At 42.2% G+C, this 26,876-nt stretch overlaps 1 protein-coding gene across 3 annotated transcripts in view; it reads right to left on the bottom strand.

Annotated features, from left to right (window-relative positions):
* LOC147108628 (ubiquitin-conjugating enzyme E2 variant 1-like) overlaps positions 1 to 24,545 on the bottom strand; it is a 32,675-nt gene extending 8,130 nt beyond the window's left edge. Inside the window, exon 1 of one of the 3 annotated variants that reach the window (XM_086005324.1) lies at positions 24,438 to 24,545. In XM_086005324.1, the coding sequence (XP_085861450.1) occupies positions 24,438 to 24,459 (22 nt within the window). In that variant the 5' untranslated portion in view covers positions 24,460 to 24,545. The other 2 variants (XM_086005325.1, XM_086005326.1) reach the window with 2 other exon arrangements.
* Positions 24,546 to 26,876: the final 2,331 nt, after the last annotated feature.

The following is a 26,876-nucleotide window of genomic DNA, read 5'->3' as shown; positions in this document are numbered from 1 at the left end:
CAGTTTTGTTTTGAACGCCATATTCTCCAAATTATCTTCAATTGAGCTGTAATCAGACAGAACCTGGGGGACTTGCTGTTCAGCCTCTAATTTTTCATATCTTCAGGTAGATCAGAAACCGGACAGACAGAACCTTTTACATGTACCAGAGTATCTGATTCCAGTGCTTAAATCATTCTAAAACAAGAGCAGCAAGAATCTGAGGATGCAGAACTTTATTACTGGAAGATTTCTATGCTGTAGTGCTATGCAACTCATTAATGGAAAAACAGGACAGTGCAAAACCATCATTTCACAGGTGAAAATGCACACAGGTCTGCAAAATTCTAAAAATGTAAGTAGTTTACTTCCTGTATATATCTTATTGCATTGAACCTACAGGAAGTAACTTATATATACTTTTGGCAAAGTGTAATGTTTTCAAAGTAATTAATGCAATGGTAGAAACAGTTAAGAACACTTCTATTATCACTTCCTGTTTAAAGTACAAATGAATCAAAACAGAAATGCAAACTATTCTTAATCCTGCCTTCCAAACTGTATGCATGTATTCTATTAGCACTAAATCAATGATACAACTTGTTTAATCCACCGTACCCGTTTAGATTTAAAAAGCAGTGATTAGTTCTATTTTAAAAAGTAGAATACAAAGTACTAAACAGTTGCTGAAGCATCTGTCCTCAGTTAATATAGTTGCTTAGAGTTTACAAATATTGGCCCAGAATTTGCAGTCAGCGGTGAAGCAAAGGCGATCACCGCTGGCCCCAAAGTAAGCTGTGCACAAAGAGCTCGATCACTGTGTCGAGAAGTTCGGGTCTTCCGATGTGTAATTCAAATCAACGGAGTATAGTGGGAAACCCATAGAGCGAGCTGCTGTGACGTCAACAAACTGTCTAAGCAGCCAATCAAAACAAAATTCTCACAGACAGCGAACAAGGAAGTGAGTAAGCTCTTAAAATTCTAACTTTTAAAAAATATTAGAGAGAGAGAACAAAGATTGGGGTCCTCGCATGGGGAAAAGGCAAACCAGAAATAAAGATGAACAAACTTTAAAAAAATATTACATTTTTAAAAAAGCTTAAAATTTATTTTTATTAAAATGTATAAATTTACATTGCACAAAATTAAAATGAGTTTTTCAGGGCCATAATGTTCGTTTAGCAGTCAATATGCTGTTAAAATCCCAGTTACACCTAACCTGGTGGGGAATTTAACAGCGATATTACCGCAGAAGAGCTAAAATTTTCTAGAGTTTCCATGATTTGAAAGATTTCACGATTGCTGGCTCTGGGGGGGGGAAAGAGGGGCACACAGTACAGCGTGTGGAGGTGCTGTGACTGACCAACCACAACTTCAGGATTTCCGCATTAGGTTGCGCACGCTGCCAGTTCGCCGGCATTAGGAATGCAAGTTCTGGGCCATTGTATACAAAAATGGGATAAGTGCAACTAAAGTGTGGTACCAGCGTGATAGTTGGGTAGAGGTCAAAATTAGTTGTTTCCATCCTCTTAGTCACCCAAAAAGCTTCTTTGTTTCAGCATCTACTTTTTCCCCATATGCCCCAGAAGTACCTTAAAAAGATGTTATATAATGTACATTGTTGCTGTTTCATCATGGAAGATAGGGTCAGCTTCCACATGCACACCAACACCACCCAATTCTGCCTCTCCACCAACTATTTCAACCCCCCATTCCCTCTGGTGTCAGACTGCTTGTTCGACATCCTGGCGAGAATTTTACATTGGAATAAACGGGTCTTTTTCCTGAGTGGCAGGCAGTGACTAGTGGGGTACCGCAGGGAACGGTGCTAGGACCCCAGTTATTCACAATACATATTAATGATCTAGACGAGGGAACTAGATGTAATATTGCCAAGTTTGCAGACGACACAAAGCTGGGTGGGCGTGTATGCTGTGAGGAGGATGCAGAGAAACTCCAGTACGATTTGGACAGGTTGGGCGATTGGGCAGACGCAGTATAATGTGGATAAATGCGAGGTTATCCACTTTGGTGGCAAAAACAGGAAGGCAGATTATCTGAACGGCAATAGATTGGGAAGAGGGGAGTGCAACGAGACCAGGGTGTCCTTGTGCACCAGTCGCTGAAGGTAAGCATGCAGGTGCAGCAGGCGGTTAAGGCAGCAAATGGTATGCTGGCCTTCATAGCGAGAGGATTCAAGTGCAGGAGCAAGGATGTCTTGCTGCAGTTTACAGGGCCTTGGTGAGATCACACCTTGAGTATTGTGTGCAGTTTTAGTCTGAGGAAGGATGTTCTTACCATGGAGGGAGTGCAGCAAAGATTCACCAGACTGATACTTGGATGGCAGGAATGACGTATGAAGAAAGATTGGGTAGATTAGGCTTATATTCGCTAGAGTTTTAGAAGAATGAGGGGGGATCTCATTGAAACTTATAAAAGTCTAACAGGACTAGACAGACTAGATGCAGGAAGGCTGTTCCCGATGGCGGGGGAGTCCAGAACCAGGGGTCACAGTCTAAGGGTAAGGGGTAAGCCATTTAGGACAGAGATTGGGTGAAGAAATTCCTCCTCGAGAGTGGTGAACCTGTAGAATTCTGTACCACAGAAGACAGTTGAGGCCAATTCATTAAATATATTCAAGGAGTTAGATATATTTCTTAAGGCTAAAGGGATCAAGGGAAATGGGGAGAAAGCAGGGACAGGGTACTGAATTTGGATGATCAGCCATGATCTCATTGAATGGCGGAGCAAGCTCGAGGGGCCGAGTGGCCTACTCCTTCTCCTATCTTCTATGAGGTGTTGGGAGACCAGGAGCCAATACGGGTCAGCAAGGAAAGGAGTGATTGATTGAGTGGGATAAAATACAGGCAGCAGAATTTTGGATGACCACAAATCTAGAGTATTGGGAGGCCGACTCGAGAGAGCATTGCAACTGCTGAGTCTGGAGGTAAAAAAGGCATGGGCGAGCATTTCAGCAGCAGATGATAAGGAGGTAGAAGTACAGGAAGCTCTTTATTATCCAGCACTGACGGGACCGGCGTGGTGACGGTTTATCAAAAAGTCCGGATTACAGAGAAGTATAGTTAAAAGGTACGAGAGCTCCGTACACAGCAACAAATCCAGGCTTCCCTGTTGCTTAGCAACATGTGCAGGAACTCCGGCCACAGACCAAGCGTACCTGTTGCTTAGCAACAAGTGCAGGAACCCCAGTTACACAGCCACAGATCCAGGAACTGCCACTAATATGAAGTAAAAAACTTACTTGAAGCTACTCCTGAATTTTGCCGGTTAACAGAGATTTCCGGTTATTTAGGTGCCGGTAAATCGAGAGTTTCCTGTAGGTGGTCTTTGTGAAGATATGGGATGCAAGCTCAATGTGATCGAATAGGGTGCCGAGGTTGTAAACAGTCTGGTACAACCCGAGACAGTGCCAGGGGAGGACGCAATCGGTAACACGGGTACGGAGTTTGTGGCAGGGCCTGAAGACAATGGCGTCAGTATTCCCAATGTTTAAATGAAGGCAATCGAGGCTCACCTAAGACTAAATGTCAGACATGCAAGTCTGACAACACAGAAGTAAGAGAGGTATGGGGGAGGGAGCGAAATTGAGAAGTGGAGGAGGGGTAGAGCCAGGTGTCATCAGCATGCTTGTGGAAACTGACCTGTGTTTTCAGATGAGGTCACCAAGGGGCAGCATGTAAATGAGGAAGAGGAGGGAGCCAAGGATTGATCCTTGTGGGGTCTCCAAACCTCACGGTGCAGGGGTAGGAAGAGAAGCCATTACTAGATATTCTCCTCCTATAATGGGATAGGGAAGAGTAGAACCAAACAAGGTCAGTTCCACTGAGTTGGAAAAGAGGCATTTAAGGGGGATGCTGAAGGTGATCATGTGCAAAGCTGCAAAGAAGTTGAAGAGGAAAAATGCACCATTGTCAGTCACATAGAATGTAATTTGTGATTTTGATCAGGGTCATTTTATTGTTGTTGCAGGATCGGAAACCTCATTGGACTGATTCAAAAAGGGAGTTGCAGGAAAGATGGGCACGGATTTGGGACGTGATAACATATTCAAGGACTTTTGAAGGGAAAGGGAGGTTGAAAATGGAGTGGCAGTTTGCATGGACATAGGGGTCGAGGGTGGATGTTTTGAGGGGAGGGGAAGCTGACACCAGTTTTGAATGATAAGGGGCAGTACCTGAAGAGAGGGATCCACTTGCAAGGTCAGCTAGCATGGGGCCAAGAACAGAATTTTGGTGGTCAGCAGTTTAGTGGGAATGAGGTCAACGAGGAGGTGGTGAAGAAGATCACACATTATTGCCTTTAGTTGAGCTCTTTCAACATTTTTAGAATGTATTTAAGATCAAGTCTGGTATAAAAAAATCAAATATTTTCCATTCATTATAATTTTTTATTTTGTTAAATTGAAAGCAGTTAAGTTTAAAATTTAGTTAAAAGCAAATTCTATAATCAACTTTTATTTAATAGAAAATACCTAGTTTCAAGCACTTTTTCCCCCTACTTTATCTACCAGTAAAACAGCTTTCAAAATAATGTTCTCCACTTGGTTTTCCAGCAGCAATGAATTGTTTGGAAAAGCTGCAGCTAAAATAAATGAGATTCTTGGCATCTTTAAATTGAGTTTGTGTGTGTCTCAATTTTTTTTCCTTCAAAGTTCAGATCCCCACTAAAAATGTTAGTCTATTGATCACTTGTTTAAAAAAAACTACATGAACTCAAAATTTATCGTTCTCCTCTGAGCTACCATGACATCCTTCAGGAACATGATGCACAAGTGCCAGGCAATGACTACCACCAACAAGCGAGAGTCTAACCACCTCCCCATGACATTCAACAGCATTACCATCGCCGAATCCGCCACCATCAACATCCTGGGGGATCACCATTGACCAGAAACTTAACTGGATCAGCCACATAAATACTGTGGCAACAAGAGTGGGTCAGAGGCTAGGTATTCTGCAGCGAGTGTCTCACCTCCTGACTCCCCAAAGCCTTTCCACCATCTACAAGGCACAAGTAAGGAGTGTGATGGAATACTCTCCACTTGCCTGGATGGGTGCAGCTCCAACAACACTCAAGAAGCTCAATGCCATCCAGGATAAAGCAGCCCGCTTGATTGGCACCCCATCCACCACCGGCGTACCATGGCTGCAGTGTGTACCATCTACAAGATGCACTGCAGCAACTAGCCAAGGCTTCTTCGGCAGCACCTCCCAAACCCGCGACCTCTTCCACCTAGAAGGACAAGGGCAGCAGGCGCATGGGAACAACCTCCAAGTTCCCCTCCAAGTCACACACCATCCTGGCTTAGAAGTATATCGCCGACCCTTCATCGTCACTGGGTCAAAATCCTGGAACTGCCTACCTAACAGCACTGTGGGAGTACCTTCACCACAAAGACTGCAACGGTTCAAGAAGGCAGCTCACCACCACCTTCTCAAGGGCAATCAGGGATGGGCAATAAATGTGGGCCTTGCCAGCAACACCCACATCCCATAAACGAATTAAAAAAACACTGCCAAAGCAGTCGACAGCTGTTTCAGACGAGTGGAAAGACGCACATTAAAATGGTCTCATAAGTCTGCACACGGTAAACCAAAAAGTTGGAGAAATGTTCTATTCATTAAGCATTAAATTGAAGCTGGCAATTTGAAGCTTTAATGTTACTTTAATGATTGCAGTGTAAAATTTGCTCCAACCGTAAATTAAGATCAAATGTAGCTGCCCTCCATTTCAGCCACAATCACCATTTAATCCTTACAGAAACCTCAAGAATCTTTGAATTATGAAGGTTCTATATGATGAGAAAATAACTAGTCAAATAGATCAGTATTTGAACTTAATCTCCGTAAAAAGAAACTGTAGGCCTGTACTGAATCTCATCTTTTGATACATTTTGTCAATGTTAGCAAAGCAAATGTCAGTCAAAGCTCAACTAAGAGTGCGCTTGAATGATTTAAAGACGGGATTAAACATTTTCTTCTCTTCCTGAATCCTTCGTGCTGGTACAATTTCCAGTGTCAGTTACCCTCCACTACCTCACCCTAAATGGCCATTATGCATCTGCAGATGGTCAGTACTGTTGGCAAGCCGTTCAACCATGGGGCATCACAAGAGTTCAATGCTGTCCTTACCAGACATGCATATCCACGCACTTCCAGTAGGAGTTGCAGGATAGTGATCAAGAATGAGAACCTAACCAATTCTCTGCTCCCTAACTCAGGGATGCTCAAGGGAACTTGACCCTACTGCTATGCTGACTGAGATTAGCGATCAAATCTGGAACCTTCCTGGTCTATAACCAAGCTACTCAGTGGATGAACTTAGGACCTATTTTCAAACTTTTATTTGCAGGGATTGTAGCTCAGTGTGTGAAAGATGCCTCATTTGAAGAATAGTTGACATCTTTACCATAAACATACATGAATACACTGTAATGAAGAAGGAAGAGAGAATGTAGGCAGGTTGGGGGAGAAGGGGAACATAAAGGAAGCATTACTGCAGTATCAAACACATGATGGGCTCAGAATATTAAATGGAAAGAAAAAAGGCATTAAAATTTTCAGGATGCATTCACACCATCTTTAGCATCAATTAGAAGTGGTTCCTGCTTTGTAACAATGCTAAAACTGGTGTAGACAGGGGCGACAGCAGATCGAAGCAATACCTAGACAACTGTCTAACCCCAGGACCGGCCAATTTCAGATCTGAATTAGAGATCCCATCGTGTTGTTTAAAAAGTCTTTTTTTTTTTTTTTAAATCAAATTATTCTTCAGTTTATTGCCCCTCCAGGGAATATAGTATACATTACATCAAAATCAAAAGAAGCACCGCCAGCTCAGATTGGATTTGGAGTTAGCTGTGTGAATGAGGACTCCAAACTCAAAGTAAACTCAGGCCAACTTACTCAGATTTATTTATGGGGTATGAATACATTGGTCAACTAGTGTTGACATCCTACAGCACAAATCTCCCTCCTCTAATCAAAAAATATTAAACTAGATTTAGAATCATAGAAACTTACAGCACAGGAGGCGGCCATTCGGCCCGTCGTGCCTGCGCTGGCTCTTTAGAAGAGCAGTCATGCTTAGTCCCACATCCCTGCCCTTTGTCCGTAACCCTGTAAGTAACTTATCCTCAAGTACTCGGCCAACTCCCTTTTATTATTTATGGAATCAGCTTCCATCATCTTTTCAGGTGAAGCATTCCAGATCCCGACAACTGAGTGAAAAAATTGCTCATCTCCCCATCAGACCCTGTTCCAATGATTTTGAATCTCTGACCTCTAGTTATTGACCCACTCACCAGAGGAAATACCTTTTCCCCCATTTACTCTATCACAACCTCTCCATCTTGAAAACCTCTATTAGGTCACCTTTAGTCCCTCATACCTTTAATTTAATCAACTTCCTCAATCAAAAATGTTGATTTCCAGGACATAACTTATGAGTCATAAAAAAGTATTGTAGCACTTACAGATCTGTACTTTTAGTAACCAGAGATCAAATTTATTGAATGCATTGTCACGCTGATTGCTATTTTAAATTTAACTTATTTTATTGTTAATCCCAATGTATTTGTTTAGACCGATGATCAATCCTTAATATGTTCGTGCATAGTGCCTGTGCCATTTGCGATTGTGTCCCAGAAAGGAGGAGACATTTGTTGATTAACACGATAGGAAATGCTAAAAACCGATAGGGGCTTTAAAGTAAGGTAGACACGTTGCAAAAAACTGTGTGGATCAAACAACCACTGTGTGTTTATGAGGCATGTGTTCTACACCAATTCTTTCTGCCCTTTTCATATCTGTACAGGGGACCCTACCTGCTCTCTTACCATAGCACCCCCAAACTACCCTTTAAAAAGAGAGAAGCAGAATTTAAAAAAATTAAAGAAAAATTTGAAAGTGTCAGGATCATGCAAGTAAAAGCATATAGAAAAGCATCACCGATACATTTTTCATATAAACATGTTGCACCTGGACAATCTCAGTAGTGTGTGTGTGTTACAATGCTGCCTAAATGACAGTGGCCCAGATTTTGCAGTCAGCGGAGAACGAACGAACATCACTTGCCGTTTCATTATGCTTACAGCTGCACAGACTGTGCGCTTTTGCGTGGCAATTTATGCTAATTAGAAAGCCATTTCAGCATGGCATCATCTACAGGGGATCTGGGACCTGTGTGAACAGGGCAAGCAACAGTGTGTCTCTTCAACCAGATTGAAGAATCCTTACTGAGACACAGAGTCTAAACCAGGGAGTGCAAGTTAGAATATTTAATTTAATGCCAAATCATGTACTGAAAACAAAATAGAGAAGGAAAGATGGGATTAAAAGGGAGAGAGATTAAAAAAAGACAAAAGAAAATGTAATTAAAAAAAAAATCTAACGATAATTAAAATATGAAAGAATGAAACTCCACACTTGTAAAGTAAATTTTCAGTGCCAGAGACATTGATTGGACTCATCATGCCACTAAAAATTCAGTTACACTGGAATGGACAATCCTTAACTTTTTCAGCTGTTTAGTGGATATCTAGTGGGCAAGTACAACAACTTCACATTCATGTATTTTAATGCAGTCTCTTGGTGAGGTCACCGGTGTAACAAAGCTTGTGGAGGAACAGATCAAATCAGACAGCAACTTCCTGATTTCCGCATTTAAATGCGCATGTGTAGACACTGGAAGTTACTGTCCGATTTACTCCATAATTTACAGTGAGCAATGAGAGCCTCACATTTATTCTTACCGCAAAACCGGGACCATTATTACTGAACACGAGATCACATTTGCAACCAAACGATCAATATCTTTTCTTATTGCCTGAAAACGAAAGTGTTTTTCTTTCATATTGCACTAAACTTAAAATAAAAACAAAACATTTACGGCAAATTATACATAGACACCACACAGTCTTATAGTCTGCTAAAACATGTTAACATTCTTAAAAAGAAAGCCAATTCAAATTCAGCTTGGGAATCTAATGAGGTGTTTCACATATTCATGGGACTCTCAAATAATGTAAGATGGTCCACAAAGCTATTTTATCTAGACCGTGACACTACGAGCAGCAAAAGGAAAGCATTGATCAAATGTTTACAGAGCAGAGAATTAGCTTTAATGGCCAGGGACACCAATTAGCTAATCTGGAGTGGAGGGGCCTTTTAATTGTGGCTCTGCTTTCTTTCATTCTGTTTCTTCAAAACTTTAAGGGGTTATTCTTGAATTGACAAGATTTGAAGAGGAAATCAGAGCAAGTAAGTGAAATACAAAGAATTGGAAGCAACAGAAAAAAGGATAGTAAGAGACACGGCAAGAGAGGAAGAAAGAAACAATGAGGAATGGAACAGCATTAGTATGAGAGCAAAATAAAACACTGAAAAACAGGATAGGTCAATTAGCCTTTACAGTTCTCCAAGCCAGGTAAGTTTAAAAAGAGCCACGGTTGAAGCTTCTAAGTACTTAAACTTCACAGCAGTCATATTGACCGAGAAAGAGCAGAGGCTACAGATGACAGAAACAGCGAGCCTAGAGGAAAAGGCAATAGAGGCAGAGCGCAGTGGGGAGCAAGTATCTATCAGGACAGCAGATTATTATGGTAAGTAAGTCAGATGGTAAAAGGCAAGAGTTAGTAGGGACACCAGACCAAGCCTAGTAGTGAAGAGCAAAAAGGTAATAGAGCCTAACTTTGCAGAGGAGGCTTACATTTGTGTGTATGATGGTCTTGAACTTTTCACACAAGAGAGTCAAAGGGGAACAGTGAATAGATTGTTGCCAACACCCTCAAACACTGACTTGTGGGGGGGAAAAAGTGTAACTGCTTGACTCACATGTGAAGTTTAAAATGAGGTCTTCCATGTTTAATGTTGCATGAATCTTAAAATGTTAATGCCTCATTATCAACAGAATAAAATCCAAATCACAGGACGCACAGGTGCACTGCAATGATTTCATGTAATAATTCTGTGTGATAAAGTATGAATAGCTAGATTATTCACTGTGCACTGTTAAATCAGCATTGAAAAAAAATGAATGTTTCCACATTATTTAAAACCCCTAATTATGTTAGCTTACTTTGTAAAGCTAGATTGTCTGATTGAAATGGCAAACAGGAACTCCAGGAAAAGGAAGCTTCAGAGTATTCTGTCCCATGTCAAGCTGTTCATGGAGTTCAACTTACAAGAGGACTACAAGACCAAACCTGAAGCAAAACTTGGCAGATTTTTGCAGTGAAGTCAGTGAATTGAAAAATCAACTCACTCGAGCAGCATTTTCCAGCATGCAAAAAGAGGTATATAGAACACACACACATAGCTAGTTTTGATCACAAAGCCCTTCGCAGATGGTGGTATTGAGAAGCTTTGAGAATAAAGGTCATAGCATAATTTATCAGTTCATGGAAGAGGCGTGTCTCTGTCAACATCAGCTTATCGTGCAAAACAAGCACGAAGGCTGGAACAAATGTCAAAAGACATCAGTGCAACTGGTTGATAGGGCCCATCATTTCATGTGGTACAACCTCGCTATGGACAGAAGCACTAAGTGTGAATATTGCTCAGCTACGCATCTTTGAGTCAACAGCTCCTTCAATGCAAGACAAACTGCTTTGAAGTACATAAAACAAATAGGTAACAAATGAACCGAAATATTACCCGTTTATAATTTCCACGTTCAAAAATAATCCATTACATTTAACAGAATCTGACCTGTTGCATTTGGAAAAGTCAGATGTATGTATGAAGGGCCATGTCTGTTGGACTAACCCGTGATGCACTGCAAACATGCTTTGGCAGAAACCCAGTGTGAAGTTGGTGTAACGTTCTTTGCATCGGCTTGACTTGGAAATTCTTGCATTAAGTGATGACCATGGTCAGATTAATTAGCATAATTGTCAGGCCCCTGGCACGATGCCCACTTTGGAATGGAGGAATGGCTGCTGCAGGGTTTTGGGGGGCAGGTGAAGAAGAGTGCCAGTTTCCAAACTTACGTTTTTTTTTTAAATACAGGTTTCCAGAATACAATTGCCCAGTGATCAACTGCAATCATTTGCCGGGCCTTTGATGCCAAAGCAACGCTGGCCGTTCGGAACATGATGGCATTCAGCATTGCTATGGCGATATTGATGACCCACTGAACACACCCACCCATATTTGGGCAGATGCACTCAGTGGGTGTTGCCTACTTTGGTGCAAATCCTGGAAATAATTGCGACCACTCACAACCTGAGTTGCAGATAAACAATTCAACTCTCAGCCACCACTGCTTTTTACACCAAAAGGCTCTGGTGGGTCAACCTGCAGCCAATTGTGGAATACCATTAAGGCAAGCACCCTCATTCAAGCAAGAGGCCTGAACCACCTCCAGTTTGAAAACCAGCTGGAAGAGTTAAATTTGCAAAACTGTGCATAATGTACACTGGCTTGACTATGGTATGGTACTTCTGACTTGCGTCATGAAATATACCTCTTGGAGCAGAAGAAAAGACCCCTGCCAGATCTCAGTGATCAGACAGGTCAAATGGACCTTGCATTGAGTGGATTTCACAAAACACTTCAATATTCTCATCAAGAGGCTGATCAGGTGTTCAGCCATTTGAGCACTTTTGCAAATAAGTTCTGGAGTTTCAAGTCAGGTGCCTTGTGGTAAGTCGTCACATTCCCGTTATATGCTGTCACAGAAAAGGAGCTGCAAAGGACTACTAACCATAGCTATTGCACTTCCAGGATGAAGATTGTGGCGTGTGGGCTAGCTAGCGGTTTCCAAGACTTCTGTAACAGATTGCAGGAGCTGGAGGGGTTTGGAAACTCTTGCTGACAGTCTGGAGTGTCCCAGTAACCTGACTGCAATGCTGAAGAGCAGGCTCGATATGGTCAGCGTACGAGCATTCAACAAGTAGTGTTATGCCCAGTGCCTGCTGCTATTATTTGGCTCTGCAAGTGTATGCGAGAGAACTTTTCACAAATGAATCTACAGATGTCCTGGTTTTGCTCAAGACTCACATCCTTCAGTCGTCCACAACAAAGCTAGCACCAAGAATGAAAGTGCGTGTGAATCAGATGCAAGCCCTATTTCGCTTTGAAAAACCGACCGATAGTCTTGTAAAAGGTCGATTATAAATGTAAATATAGCAAAGTGTGCAAATGTTTGTCCAGCTTTACATTAACACTATGTCTGAAATAATTACTTTAATCACAATTCTGCCAAACCCCCAGATATTTTAATCATATGCAGCCACTCAATAACTGTGTCACATAGATCCAGACAACCGCTCCAAAAAGTTGATCTAGGCTGACACTAGTCTATTTAGGGAGTGCTGTCTTTTGGGTGAGACATTAAACCAAGGCCCTATCTGGCTGTTCCAATGAATATTAAAGATCTTTTGATGGTAGTCAAAGGAGATTAGCGAGTTCTCTTGGTATTTTTGTCAACATTCTTATCGCAGCCAAGACCACCATAAATAGATCAACTGGTCTTCATCTCATTGCTTTGTATTATGTTACTAGACGCAAGATGGCTGCCATGCATACCCAAATAACAAGAACTTCAGTGATTTGTCATATGTGAAGTACTTTGGGTTCGTCTGATAGAAGGTGATATCAAATGAAAGTTATTTCTTTCTTTCAATCCCATATGAGCTTCAGTAGAATTGATGAATGAGATAAGCGGATGATCTCTGTATATAATTGGGGATTCCTGACAATCAGACAGTATAGGATGCGTACGATAGCAAAATACTGCAGATGCTGGCAATCCGAAATAACAAATGAGTTTTTCCAGCATTTTCTGTTGTTAGTATAGAATGCGTCTTGGTTAACGTGTGCAGTTCCATACCAAAACCTCCTCTATTGTGCCAAACAGGAAACATACAATTAGGCTTCATTTGCTACTGTATTCAGCAACTTTTGGGCATTTGGATTTATTTCAAATTCTCTAAATACACAGCTCCCAATTGCATCAATTCCACCATCAAATCTGCAGCAGCAAGTTAACATAGCCACTGCTCGTAGTGTGGACTTACAGCAGCTTTAATGAGATTTGTTTTTGACCTTGCTCTTCTCCTGTAAAACAGCTAACTAAAAAGGCAAAAAAGTCAAATTACAAATAATTTTTGTTTTTGAAAATATCTTTGCCTTTTTAAAAGCTCCATTTTAATATCTGAAGACCTAAACCAAACACAAGTTCTGCTAAAGTTACTCGGAGAGCAAGGAATTAGTGCCTCTCACTGAACCACTAGCCCGTGTGCCTGCCACCCACATTTTTCCCCGTCTGGTTAGTGGCACCACTGCCATACAAGACTTGGTGCTTCTTAGCACGAGACAGGGATACACTGAGTAATCTTCTTAGGTACCTTGTTAAAATGAAGGATATTTCTACAATTGCTCACATGGCAAATTCCTGATTTACACTGAATAACTGGTTCAGGGCAAGGACAATACAATTTCCCATTTGGAAACACATTTTTCCCCATCCAGTTATAAAACAGCACTAGCAGCTTAGAAACAGATCGACCAGCTCCCCTAACGACTTAGTTGGCAAAGCAAATGTGTAACTAAAGCAGTTTGCTCCTTCATTTGTTCCCGGGTCTGTAGCGAGATAGCTGATCTCAGCTAGGGTGTGCCTACAATTGATGTGCTATTTAGTCTCATTCCTTCCTGCTCCCAGCAGGCTGGGAGATGGAAAAAGGTCAGCCAAGGTTTCCACTCCTAGTAACTGCCCGTTGGTCTGTATCGAAATGTGCATGCGTGAGCAAGTCAAGTGGGAGCAGAATTAGGTTCCATTCTGGTGGCACTCACATAGAAGATAGGAGGAGTAGGCCATTCGGCCCCTCGAGCCTGCTCTGCCATTCCATGAGATCATGGCTGATCATCCAAATTCAGTACCCTGTCCCTGCCTTCTCCCCATATCCCTTTAGCCTTAAGAAATATATCCAACTCCTTTTTGAATATATTTAATGAACTGGCCTCCACCGCCCTCTGTGGCAGAGAATTCCACAGGTTCACCACTCTCTGGGTGAAGAAATTCCTCCTCATTTCAGTCCTAAATGGCTTACCCCTTATCCTTAGACTATGACCCCTGGTTCTGGACTCCCCGGCCATCATAAACATCCTTCCTGCATCTAGTCTGTCCAGGCCTGACAGAATTTTATAGGTTTCGATGAGATCCCCTCTCAATCTTCTAAACTCCAGTGAGTATAAGCCCAATCGACACAATCTCTCCTCATACGTCATTCCTGCCATCCCAGGTATCAGCCTGGTGAATCGTCGCTGTACTCCTTCCATGGCAAGAACGTCCTTCCTCAGGTAAGGCGACCAAAACTGCACACAATACTCAAGGTGCGGTCTCACCAAGGCCCTGTACAGCTGTAGCAAGACATCCTTGTTCCTGTACTCGAACCCTCTTGCTATGAAGGCCAACATACCATTTGCCTTCTTAACCGCCTGCTGCACCTGCATGCTTACCTTCAGCGACTGGTGTACAAGAACACCCAGATCTCTTTGCACTTCCCCTTCTCCCAATCTATTGCCATTCAAATAATAATCTGCCTTCCTGTTTTTGCCACCAAAGTGGATAACCTCACATTTATCCACATTATAGTGCATTTGCCATGTTTCTGCCCAATCACCCAATCTGTCCAAATCGTACTGGAGTTTCTCGACATCCTCCTCACAGCTTACCCTCCCACCCAGCTTTGTGTCGTCTGCAAATTTGGAGATATTACATCCAATTCCCTCGTCCAGATCATTAATATATATTGTGAACAGCTGGGGTCCTAGGACCGATCCCTGCGGTACCCCACTAGTCACTGCCTGCCACTCGGAAAACGACCCGTTTATTCCAACGCTCTGCCTTCTGTCCGCCAACCAGTTCTCTATCCAAGTCAATACCTTGCCACCAATCCCATGTGCCTTAATTTTGCACGCTAATCTCTTATGTGGGACCTTATCGAAAGCCTTCTGAAAGTCCAAATACACCACATCCACTGGTTCTCCCTTATCTATTTTACCAGTTACATCCTCAAAAAATTCCAGTAGATTAGTCAAGCATGATTTACCTTTTGTAAATCCATGCTGACTTTGTCTGATCCTGTCACTGCTTACCAAGTGCTCTGCTATTACATCTTTTATAATAGATTCTAGCATTTTCCCCACTACCGATGTCAGGCTTACCGGTCTATAATTCCCCGCTTTTTCTCGACCACCTTTTTGAATAGTGGGGTAACATTAGCTACCCTCTAATCCATGGGTACTGTTCCAGAGTCTATTGAGTTCTGGAAGATGACCAGCAATGCATCTACTATTTCTAGGGCCACTTCCTTAAGTACCCTGGGATGTAGATTATCAGGCCCTGGGGATTTATCAGCCTTCAGTCCCATCAATTTTCCTAACACCATTTCCCTACAAATACTTATTTCTTTCAGTTCCACCCTTTCATCAGGCCCTATGTTCCCCGGCATCTCTGGGAGGTTATTTGTGTCCTCCTTTGTGAAGACAGAACCAAAGTATGAATTTAGTTGGTCTGCCATTTCTTTGTTTCCCATTATAAATTCCCGATTCTGACTGCAAGGGACCTACGCTTTTACAGACAGTTGAATAGTTTGTCACCACCCACTGTCTAGCCTAAAACACAAGAAAGGACACTTAGGCGAGATAGTGGAGTCTGTAAAACTGTACTCCAGCATGAACGTAGAAAGGAAGAGAGCAAATTTGGAAAAGGGGAGGTCGGGCAGGGAGGAAAGAGAAACAAAAATCAGCTACTCCTCTGTTGGATCCACTGGCTGAGCATCATCATCTAAGAGTTTATTTTTGAGCAGCACTGTTAGTTTTCATTCAATCAACTGAACGCAAACCACGGGTTGTGTGAACAAATCCTTAGATTTAGGTTTTAGTCGCAGCCACCACTTTTAAAATTCCAAGTTTTTTCGTCTCAACATTTAACAAATCACTGTCAATGATTCTTTATTCATTTGGTTACACGACTTGTTAAAATATCAAGAATGTGAACTTCAGAGAGTATAGGCCCAATCTACTCAATCTCTCATCATAGGACAACCCTCTCATCCCAGGAATCAATTTAGTGAATCTTCGCTGCACCATCTCAAAAGCAAGTTTATCCTTCCTCAGATAAGGAGACCAAAACTGTGCACAGTACTCCAGGTGTGGTCTCACCAAAGCCCTGTACAATTGCAGCAAGACTTCCTTACTCTTGTACTCCAACCCCCTTGCAATAAAGGCCAATGTGCCATTGCCTTCGTAATTGGTTGCTGTACCTGCATGCTAACCCTGAAGACACCAAAATCTCTCTGAACAACATTTAATAGTTTACCATTTAAAAAATATTCTGTTTTTCTATTCTTCCTACCAAAGTGAATAACCTCACATTTCCCCACATTACATGCCATCTGCCACCTTATTGCACACTTAACCTGTCTATATCCCTTTACAGGCTCTTTGCGTCCTCCTCACAGCTTACTTTCCCACCTAGCTTTGTATTGTCAGAAAACTTGGATACATTGCACTCGGTCCCTTCATCCAAGTCATTAATATAGATTGTAATTAGCTGAAGGCCAAGCACTGATCCTTGTGGCACCCCACTAGTTATAGCCTGCCAACCGGAAAATGACCCATTTACCCCAAAACTGTTTTCTGTCTGTTAACCAATCCTCTAACTATGCTAATATATTACCTCCAACCCCATGAGCCCTCATCTTGCGTAGCAACCTTTTATGTGGCACCTTATTGAATGCCTTTTGGAAATCTAAATATACTACATCCACTGGTTCCCCTTTATCTACCCCGCTAGTTACATCCTCAAAAAACTGTAATAAACTTGTTAAACGCTATTTCCCTTTCATAAAACCATGTTGATTCTGCCTAATCATATGATTTTCTAAGTGCCCAGTTACCACTTCCTTAATAAACATGCACTACCATTCAGTTGCAGGCTTTCCTGCTGCTGGTTATTAAAACTGCTCAAAAAAACACTGCTGCAAAAAACATTATTTTTGCTATAATTGGTGTTCAATGACAAAAGGATTCTACTAAAAATGTTTCACAACTACTACAACCACATCCTTGCAGGCCGCTTCAGCTTTTAAGCTTCCATGTTATTTGCATCTGGGTTTGTCCTCGCTCTGGAGTGTCTACTGACACACTGTGTCAGCCAATGCGTTGGAGCTGGGGCAGGACTTGCCGCCAATTCTAACACACTCAAGTCTTGTTATCATTGCAACAACCGCTGGAAAATCTACAAATTATCTTTGTAGACTCATTTTAAAACACTTTAAAATTAGCCATCATGAAACTTTTGTAGTATTTTACAAATACAGTTTACTCCCATTAAAAAAAGGTATAGCTAACTTTCCAAATGGTTAAAATTCTGATCACATACTTGCGTATAAATCAGTCAGAAATGCCATCAGACATTTACAATCTAGAACTTGTGACCACGATACACCAGTTAGAATATTCCAAAACCAGTTTGTTATTCCATCCTTCTGATATATATTTCTACATGCACAATAGTTTCCAGTATACCACACAAAATACCAGTAGAATGCAGGAAAGAAAGTAGGTAAGAAGGAAGGAAGAGAATTTATATAGCACCTTTCATAACCTCAGGATGAACCAAAGCACTTCACACCCAGTGAAGTGTAGTCACTGTTGTAATATGGTCGTAATGTAGGGAAATGTGGTAGACAATTTTTGCACAGCAGTGTCCCACGAACAGAATGAGGTAAATGACCAGATAATCTGTCTTTTTTGGTGTTGGCTGAGGGGTTGCTGGTTGGGATCTTTTATATCTACCTGAGGGGGCAGGCAGAGCCTCAGCCGAAAGATAGCACCTCCAACCCTGCAGCACCGAAATATCTGCCTAGATTATGCGCTCTATTCTCCTGAGTTGGGCTTGAACCCATGGCCTTCTACCATTGAGCCAAGTCTGACATTATAAATAACAACCACCATTTTAAATGCAAGCAGTGAAATCTAGTACATCACTAAGATCTACCCAATTACAGTGTAGTCCAGGACTGATGTAGGAACTTGGAGCATTTTTTTCATGTTGGACTCCAGTAGATGGGTATTTAACAAGTTAAACACATTATTGAGTTTTTTAATTAAGAGAGCAGGAGAACTGAGCTCACCCCCTCAGCTGGCCATATAAATTTAGCTACCATGCAACTTGGATCTGGAAAACATACTGCAATACATATACAGCATGCTCTATGCAAACATTTCTAGTGCTTTCTTTGCTGCTGCCAAAACTAGTTCAGGACCCCGAGGAGCTAATTTTAACTCATTGGCCAGAACAACTAACTGGGGGTATGTTACAAAGTTAAAACAGAATCAAGCAGTTCAGCTGATATCATCCGTCTCGCAATGCTACCCAAGCCATTTTTTTCATAGAAATATAGGAACAGGAGTAGGCCATTCAGCCCGGAGGCTGTTCTGTCATTCATTCAATCAGATCATGGCTGATCTGTATCTCAACTCCATCTACCCGCCTTAGTTCCGTAACCCTACAAATCCATTAATCTCAGTAATTTTCTTAAACTCTTTGCCGTTTGATTTTATTTCTTCCACTATAGTTTGCCAGCTTTTTCAGAATCACTGTAGATATTATTCCAAACACAAAGCAAAGGGGAGCATATTTACAATACACTTTCATCATATTGTGCCCGCACATTAACTTGGATTCAAAACCTCAAAGCAAGCTAGTCAAATTTGCAGACAACACCAACATCGGGAGAGCACGCAAGTGAATCTAAAGAGATAGCCAGGAAGTTACAAAATGAAGTAGGTAAAATATACAAATGGATAGGGTAGTGACAAAATGAATATGACTTATAGGTGCAAAGTATTGCATATAGAAATGCAAAATAAATCAACATACAGAATGCATGAATGGGAGCAAAATAGCAACAGGTGAAGCTGAAAGATCTGGAGTTTTAGGAGACTCAGCATTTATTAAAACAAATAAACATTACTGTTTGGTTAAATTCTAAGAAGGAGGAAGTTATAATCTGGTTAGACCACACCACATCTTCAGCATAATGTAATAAAAATAGAAGATGCTAGAATATACGGCAGCACCATTAGCATCTATATAAAGAGAAAACTGAATAAAAATATTCCACAGTGGAAACATTAACCTGTTTCCCATGACAGACCGGCTATGCATTTTCAGCACATTTTGATTTTTGCTTCAGATTTCCAGTATTTGCATGTATTTTTTCTTTTCATCTCTTGAATACCACAATATCAGGGAATAAGCCGAGGAGATACAAAACTGATCCCCAGTGTTAGAGGACTGAGGTATGAGGAAAGTCGAGAAAAACGTGAGAGATTTCTGACTTGAAAGGAAGCAACTGAGCAGGAACTACAGGAGGTATAGAAAAAAATAAATGCTATAGAATATTACAGCACAGGTAGTGGCCATGCAGGCCACTGCACTTGTGCCAGCTAAAGAACTAGGCATTTAATCCCATTCCTCTGCCGTCTAACTATTAAATGCTTTTCTAAATATTTATCCACTCCCATTAATAGTGATTACGGATTCGGCTTCCATCCGTTTCTGATAAGGCATTCCATGTCCCAACTGAGATCTGCGCAGAATTTCTCCTAACCTTTCCTTTTGTTTTTTGGATGATCTTAAATGTACACCATCTGGTTACCGGCTTACCAAACAGTAGAAATAGTTTTATCTAATTTACCTGATGAAAACACGTTATAATTTCGCACACCTCTATCAGATCTCCTCTTAGTTTTCTCTGTTTTAGTGTTGTGTTGTGTGCAGTTTTGGTCACCTTATCTGAGGAAGGATGTTCTTGCCATGGAAGGAGTTCAGCGAAGATTCACTAGGCTGATACCTGGGATGGCAGGAATGACGTATGAGGAGAGATTGGGTCGATTGGGCTTATACTCGCTGGAGTTTAGAAGAATGAGAGGGGGTCTCATTGAAACTTATAAAATTCTGACAGGACTGGACAAACTAGATGCAGGATGTTCCCGATGGTTGGGGAGTCCAGAATCAGGGGTCACAGTCTAAGGATAAGGGGTAAGCCATTTAGGACAGAGATGAGGAGGAATTTCTTCACCCAGAGAGTGGTGAACCTGTGGAATTCTCTACCACAGAAGACAGTTGAGGCCAATTCATTAAATATATTCAAGAAGGAGTTGGATATATTTCTTAAGGCTAAAGGGATCAAGGGATATGGGGTGAAAGCAGGGACAGGGTACTGAATTTGGATGATCAGCCATGATTGCATTGAATGGCGGAGCAGGCTCGAGGGGCCGAATGGCCTGCTCCTATCTTCTATGTTTCTATAAGAGCCATAGTTTCTCTCGTGTGTCCTCATCCATGTTCCCTCTAAACTGTGCGCGTGCGCAGCAATCTGCAAGGTCCCACACAGGCTGCTCACAAGCTTTTACACTGGAAATATAGGTAGACTATCCTTTATCCGAAAACCTCGGGACCAGCCGTGTTTCGGTTTTCGGAAAATTTCGGAAGGTATTTTATAAGACTGGGAAATTTGTCGAGGGTGGGGGTCGGCGTCGTGCGCACGACTTACGCTGAACGAAAACACTTTCGGTTTTCAGAGGATTTCGGTTTTCGGAAGTGCGGATAAAGGATACACTATCCCTTATCCGAAAGGGGGGGGGGGGGGGGGGTCGGGAGAAAAGAATATCGGACAGGCCGCTGCAGCTATCGGACGGGCCGCTGTATTGTTGGGTTCACTCTCCCAGTATACCTCCTTCACACTGCCCAGCTCGGCCTGCAATCTCCTACCCAGGAGGGAACTCAGTGACCCTCTGCCCTGCTCAGCGTAAGTCGTGCGCCACTCTGGTCATGTCGTGCGCACGACTTATGCTGAATGAAAAAACCTTCGGTTTTTAGAGGGTTTCGGTTTTCGGAAGTTCGGATAAAGGGTCGTCTACCTGTACTGCTTATGCATTAAATTGAAAGGGACCACACATTGAAAGAAACAGGCCTGCAGAACACAGGGCAGTCTACAGGGAACATTGCTCCTCATAACTAAAGCCTCTCAGCCCTGGTATTCATCTTAGTACACCTCTTCTTTACCCTCTCCATGGCCTTGGCGTCCTTCCTAAAATAGAGCACCCAAAACTGGTACTTTGGTACTCTGTCCCTATTTATGAAATCCACAATTCCAAATGTTTTTTTAATCCCAGTTTTAACTTTTCCTCCCACTTTAAAATTCTGTCTCTAAATCAAGTCTCTGCTCTTTCACAATTTGATGCTTAGTTACTCCTCGTATTCTTTATCCCAAAATGCATCACCATACATTTCCCTACATTAAATTGAACTGGCATCTATCTGCTTCCACCTGAAGTTGTTTACAGTCCTCTTTGGATAACCACATTCTTTATTTTTGTGCCTGAAAATTTTCATATTGCACCCCTTATGGTCTTAATACGGACCCCAGGAAGACACCACTGTTTACAATCTAGTCCCCAAAACTTCCTATTCATCACCACTATTTTCTATCCTCTGGTTAACTTACTATCCATGGTACCACATTCCCTTTAATATCATGCATGTGTGTTCATTTTTATGAACTAGCTTGCTAAGTAGGACCTTATTAAACACTTTCTGAAAATCCATATACACATCCACTGCATTTCCTTTATCAATACACTTAATTATTTCCTCACATCTATTCCTTTTAAATGAGCAATTAATTTTATCTTGTATTATGATCTCTGGAAATTTACCCACCTCTGAGGTTAGGCTAACTGGTTTATAGTTAGTTACTTTGTCTATCCCCGTCTCCCTTCCTGAACAAAAGTGTTATACTGGCAACCCTCCAGGCCTCTGGCATAAATTTCATATCCAAAGTTGTTTGAAACATTGAGGTTAAAGTTCTGCTATTTCCTCTCTAATTTCCTCAGTAATCTAGGATGTATGCCACCAGGGCCCAGTACCACTCCATACTTTTGAATTGCACCATCAATTCCTAATTTCATTTTTACTTTCTCCTCATAACTTTTCATTCCCACTATCAGTCTTGTATGAAAACCAAGATAAAGTACTTATATATCACCCATTGCTTCAACCTTCTGGAGAAATTGTCCTTACTCAACGCTGATTGACTTATTTAAATATAAATTTCTTGTATGTTGTTAAAATCCTTTGTATCGGCTGCTCTTTCATTATATCCTCTCAAACAGAAAAAGTAAACCCAAAACTCTACTACAAATTCAACTGCAACAACATTAGGACAAGGGGACACAGGTTCAAATTAACTAAAAGGTACCATTCAGGACTGATCTAGGAGGATCAAGGGGTGAGGATGTCCCCCAACAATCTATCCTTGGCCCCCTCCTATTTCTCGCTTTACATCATCATCCAAAAACACAGCGTCAGTTTCTACATGTACGCTGATGACACACAGCTCAACCTCACTACCACTTCTCTTGACCTCTCCACGGTGTCTAAATTGTCAGACTGCTCGTCAGACATCCAGTTCTGGATGAGCAGAGATTTTCTCCAATTAAATATTGGGAAGACCGACGCCTTTGTTTTCAATCCCAGTCACAAACTCTGTTCCCTAGCCACGGACTCCATCCCTCTCCCGAACATCTGTCTGAGGCTGAACCACACTGTTCGCAACCTTGGTGTCATATTTGACCGTGAAATGAGCTTCTGACCACATATCCGCAGCATAACTAAGACCACCTATTTCCACCTCCGTAACATCGCTCATCTCTGCCCCTGCCTCACCTCATCCACTGCTGAAACCCTCATCCATGCCTCTGTTACCTCCAGACTTGACTATTCCAATGCACTCCTGGATGGTCTCCCACATTCTACCCTACGTACACTTGAAGTAATCCAAAACTTGGCTACCCATGTCCTAACTCGCACCAAGTCCCGTTCACCCATCACCCCTGTGCTCGCTGACCTACATTGGCTCCTGGTTAAGCAACACCTCGATTTCAAAATTCTCATTCTTGTTTTCAAATCCCTGCATGGCCTCGTCCCTATCTCTGTAATCTCCTTCAGCCGCACAACCACTCCGCCCCCCACCCCCTCAAGATATGTGTTCCTCTAATTCTGCCCTCTTGAGCATTCCTGATTATAAATCGCTCAACCATTGGTTGCCATGCCTTCTGTTGGCTAGGCCCTAAGCTCCGGAATTCCCTGCCTAAACCTCTCCGCCTCTCTATCCTCCTTTAAGATGCTCCTTAATACCTACCTCTCTAACCAAGCTTTTGGTCACCTGCCCTAATTTCTCCTTATGTGGCTCAGTGTCAAATATTTTGTCTTATAATACTCCTGTGAAGTGCCTTGGGACTTTTTAACTACGTTAAAGGCGCTATATAAATACAAGTTGTTGTTGAGGCGGCAACAGTCCCAGAATAATTTAACAACTGGATTATCTGATAAGAGTGTGGGGGGCAGGGGTTGCCTATAAATTCTGGATGGCGATTATAAAATGGGCCACTAACAGGAGTGCACTAGAAAACCTGTCTAGATTAATATTATTTACAAATACATGATTGAGGCTTGAAACTACAACGGCCTAGCAACCATAAATCAAACTGAATCAAGCTGACACTTAAAAAAATTACATCATTTTAAATTTATTTTTATCACTTAAATTCTAAGCATAATCTAACATTTCAGAAAAAGGTTCCCCTAAACAGTTCTAACAATTTCTATGACAAATGTTGTAGAACAGGACACCTACCCCTTGCAGTTTCACAATAGCTGAAAAATGCACATTAAAAAAAACCGTTGTGTCTGGATTATATAAAATGACGACAATGAGGGAAACTGCCATTACACATCTGAATTAAATTTGAAATACCTAAGCAGATGTTTAAACTAATAAAAGGGGAAAGGACCCCCAAGGAAGCGGATGGGGAAGCAGGACGTTAGCCTGCGTGGGCTACTTATTTGCGGGCAAAAGCGTGAACCTTAAAAAAGGACAGAGAAAAAGCGGCGCAGCCTCACCCACAGGAAGCAAACCGCAGCCAGGCTACAGCGGCGGCAATAGCAACAACCTGCCTCTGCCGAGGTGGCCAAGGCACACATACCTTAAGACAAAATATGCTGGCACTACAAAAAAAAACTCGGCAACGTTTTATTTCCGATTAAAATGCGCTTCCTCCTCCTCCTCCCGCGGACAAATCCGGTCGGGCCGTTGCCGGATCCCTCAATGAAAACGAAACCGCTCGAGTTGCCCACACAAACAGTGAGGGCGCAGATTATGGCAGGCTTCGAACTAACCTGCAGACGCGGCTCCCCGGGGCCCTTCCCCAGGAGCCAGCGGCTCCCAGCAACCAGGAAAGAGACCGCATTCGGATCGGGGGGGGAGGGGCCGGCTCACTCGAACCAGCCGGCTCCGAATGGAGACTTTATAAAGCGGGAAGAAAAGAAAAGCACCCACACCCTCTGCCCCGACTCACTCTTGCTCCCGGTGGTCGCCATCTTGTGTCGCTACCGGTCGCTGCTGACCGCCTCCGGTCGTGACGTCATTAAACGCGGGAACAGGCGGCGGACCGCGGGCACGGCGCCGTTGGCGTGCGCGCGCGCGCGCGCTCGCTCCGCGGCGCTCTTCCGGGTGCAGGGCTGGGCTGGGTTGAGAAGCGCCAGCTTTGTGGACCGTGAATACTGCAGGTCTTCAGTGAGACTTCATGGACGGGTGGAACATTTGCACTCATGCATTGCAACTAGTGTATTGCAATATCAATCTGCTAGATTAATTTACATATACCTAAAGCTACTCACATGTATTTATTGTTTTAAGGGAGTGCTGCACTGTCGGCTGAGATGTTAAACCGAGGCCCCGTGTGCTCTCTCAGGTGAATGTAAAAGATCCCATGACACTATTTCAAAGAAGAGCTGGGGAGTTATCCCTGGTGTCCTGGCCAATATTTATCCCTCAACCAACAGAACAGAAACAGATTATCTGGTCATTATCACATTGCTGTTTGTGGGAGCTTGATGTGTGCAAATTGGCTGCCGCATTTTCTACATTACAACAGTGACTCCGCTTCAAAAGTACTTCATTGGCTGTAAAGCGCTTTGAGACGTCCGGTGGTCATGAAAGGACGCTATATAATTGCAAGTCTTTTCTTTAACTCCAAGGGTAGTCTTGTTTCATAATAGTAATAGAAAATACTAGCAATGCACAGCAGTTCATTCAGCCTCAGTAAACAGAAAAGACAGGTTAAGGTAGGGCTTATAACCTTCATCTTTTCTCCTTAAGCTGAATGACCTGGTGATTATTTCCAGCATCTGCTGCTTTTGTTTCATAATGCCAGCACTTGCTCTTTGTTTCTTTTTATTAATATTTGCCCAGCTGAGGAAATTGTGTTTGAACATTCTTGCCAGACATAATTAGGATTGTTATAAAAACTGAAAAGGAGAGGGAACAGTCAAAGATACATACATACTTGACTGGAAAAAAAACTATTTCAATGAGTTGAAAAGGGACTTAGCCCAGATAAATTGGAAAAAACTTATGAGATAAGGTTGGACAATGGGAAATGGGAAAGGAGGAAGAGAAAAAATGGGGAATTATAGGCCAGTTAGCCTGACATCAGTAGTAGGCAAAATCTGTTATTAGGGACATAGTAACAGGGCACTTAGAAAATCATAATATGATTAGACAGAGTCAGCATGGTTTTATGTAAGGGAAATCATGTTTAACAAATCTTAAGAGTTTTTCAAAGATGTAACTAGTAGGATGGATAAGGGGGAAACAGTGGATGTAGTGTATTTGCATTTTCAAAAAGCATTCGATAAGGTGCCACGCAAGAGGTTATTACACAAAATTAGGACTCATGGTATTGGGGGTAATATATTAGCATGGATTGAGGATTGGTTAATGGACAGAAAACAGAGTAGGAATAAACAGGACTTTTTCAGGTTGGCAGGCTGTAACTAGCGGGGGAAAAAGAAAAGAAAGACTTGCATTTATATAGTGCCTTTCATGACCATCGGATGTCTCAAAGCGCTTTACAGCCAATGAAGTACTTTTGGAGTGTAGTCATTGTTGTAATGTGGGAAATGCAGCAGCCAATTTGCGCACAACAAGCTCCCACAAACAGCAATGTGATAATGACCAGATAATCTGTTATTGTTATGTTGGTTGAGGGATAAATATTGGCCAGTAGACCGGGGATAACTTCATCTTCGAAATAGTACCATGGGATCTTTTACATCCACCTGAGGGCAGATGGGGTCTTGGTTTAATGTCTCATCCGAGAGACGGCACCTCCGGCAGTGCAGCACTCCCTCAGTACTGTACTGCAGTGTCAGCCTAGCTTGATGCGCTCAAGTCCTTGGAGTGGGACTTGAACCCACAACCTTCAGAGGCGAGTGTGCTACCAACTGAGCCACAGCTGATCAGTGCTTGGGTCTCAACTATTTACAATCTATATTAATGATTTGATGAAGGGACTGAGTAACGTATCCAAGTTTGCTGATATAAAGTTAGGTGGACGCAAAGAGATATAGATTGACTGAGTGGTCAAGAATATGGCAAATGGAATACAATGTGGGGAAGTGTTAAGATATCCACTTTGGTAGGAAAAACAAAAAAGCAGAATATTTTTTGAATGGTGAGAGACTGGGAAATGTTTGCACTCAGAGGGACCTGGGTGTCCTTGTACATGAATCACAGAAAGTTAATATGCAGGTACAGCAAGCAATTAGGAAAGCAAATGATGTTAGCTTTTGTTACAAAGGGATTAGAGTATAAGTCTTACTACAATTATACAGGGCATTGGTGAGGCCACACCTGGAGTACTGTGTACAGTTCTGGTCTCCTTACCTAAGGAAAGACATACTTAAAGGGAGTGCAGCAAAGGTTCACTCTACTGGTTCCTAGGATAAGGGGA

The sequence above is a fragment of the Somniosus microcephalus genome, chromosome 13 (assembly GCF_052327205.1).
Source record: "Somniosus microcephalus isolate GS21.2 chromosome 13, FLI_Smic_1.0, whole genome shotgun sequence".
NCBI classification, from domain to species: Eukaryota; Metazoa; Chordata; class Chondrichthyes; order Squaliformes; family Somniosidae; genus Somniosus; species Somniosus microcephalus.
The sequence above is the reverse complement of the archived record's forward strand: the minus strand, read 5'-3'. Positions and strand labels throughout refer to the sequence as shown.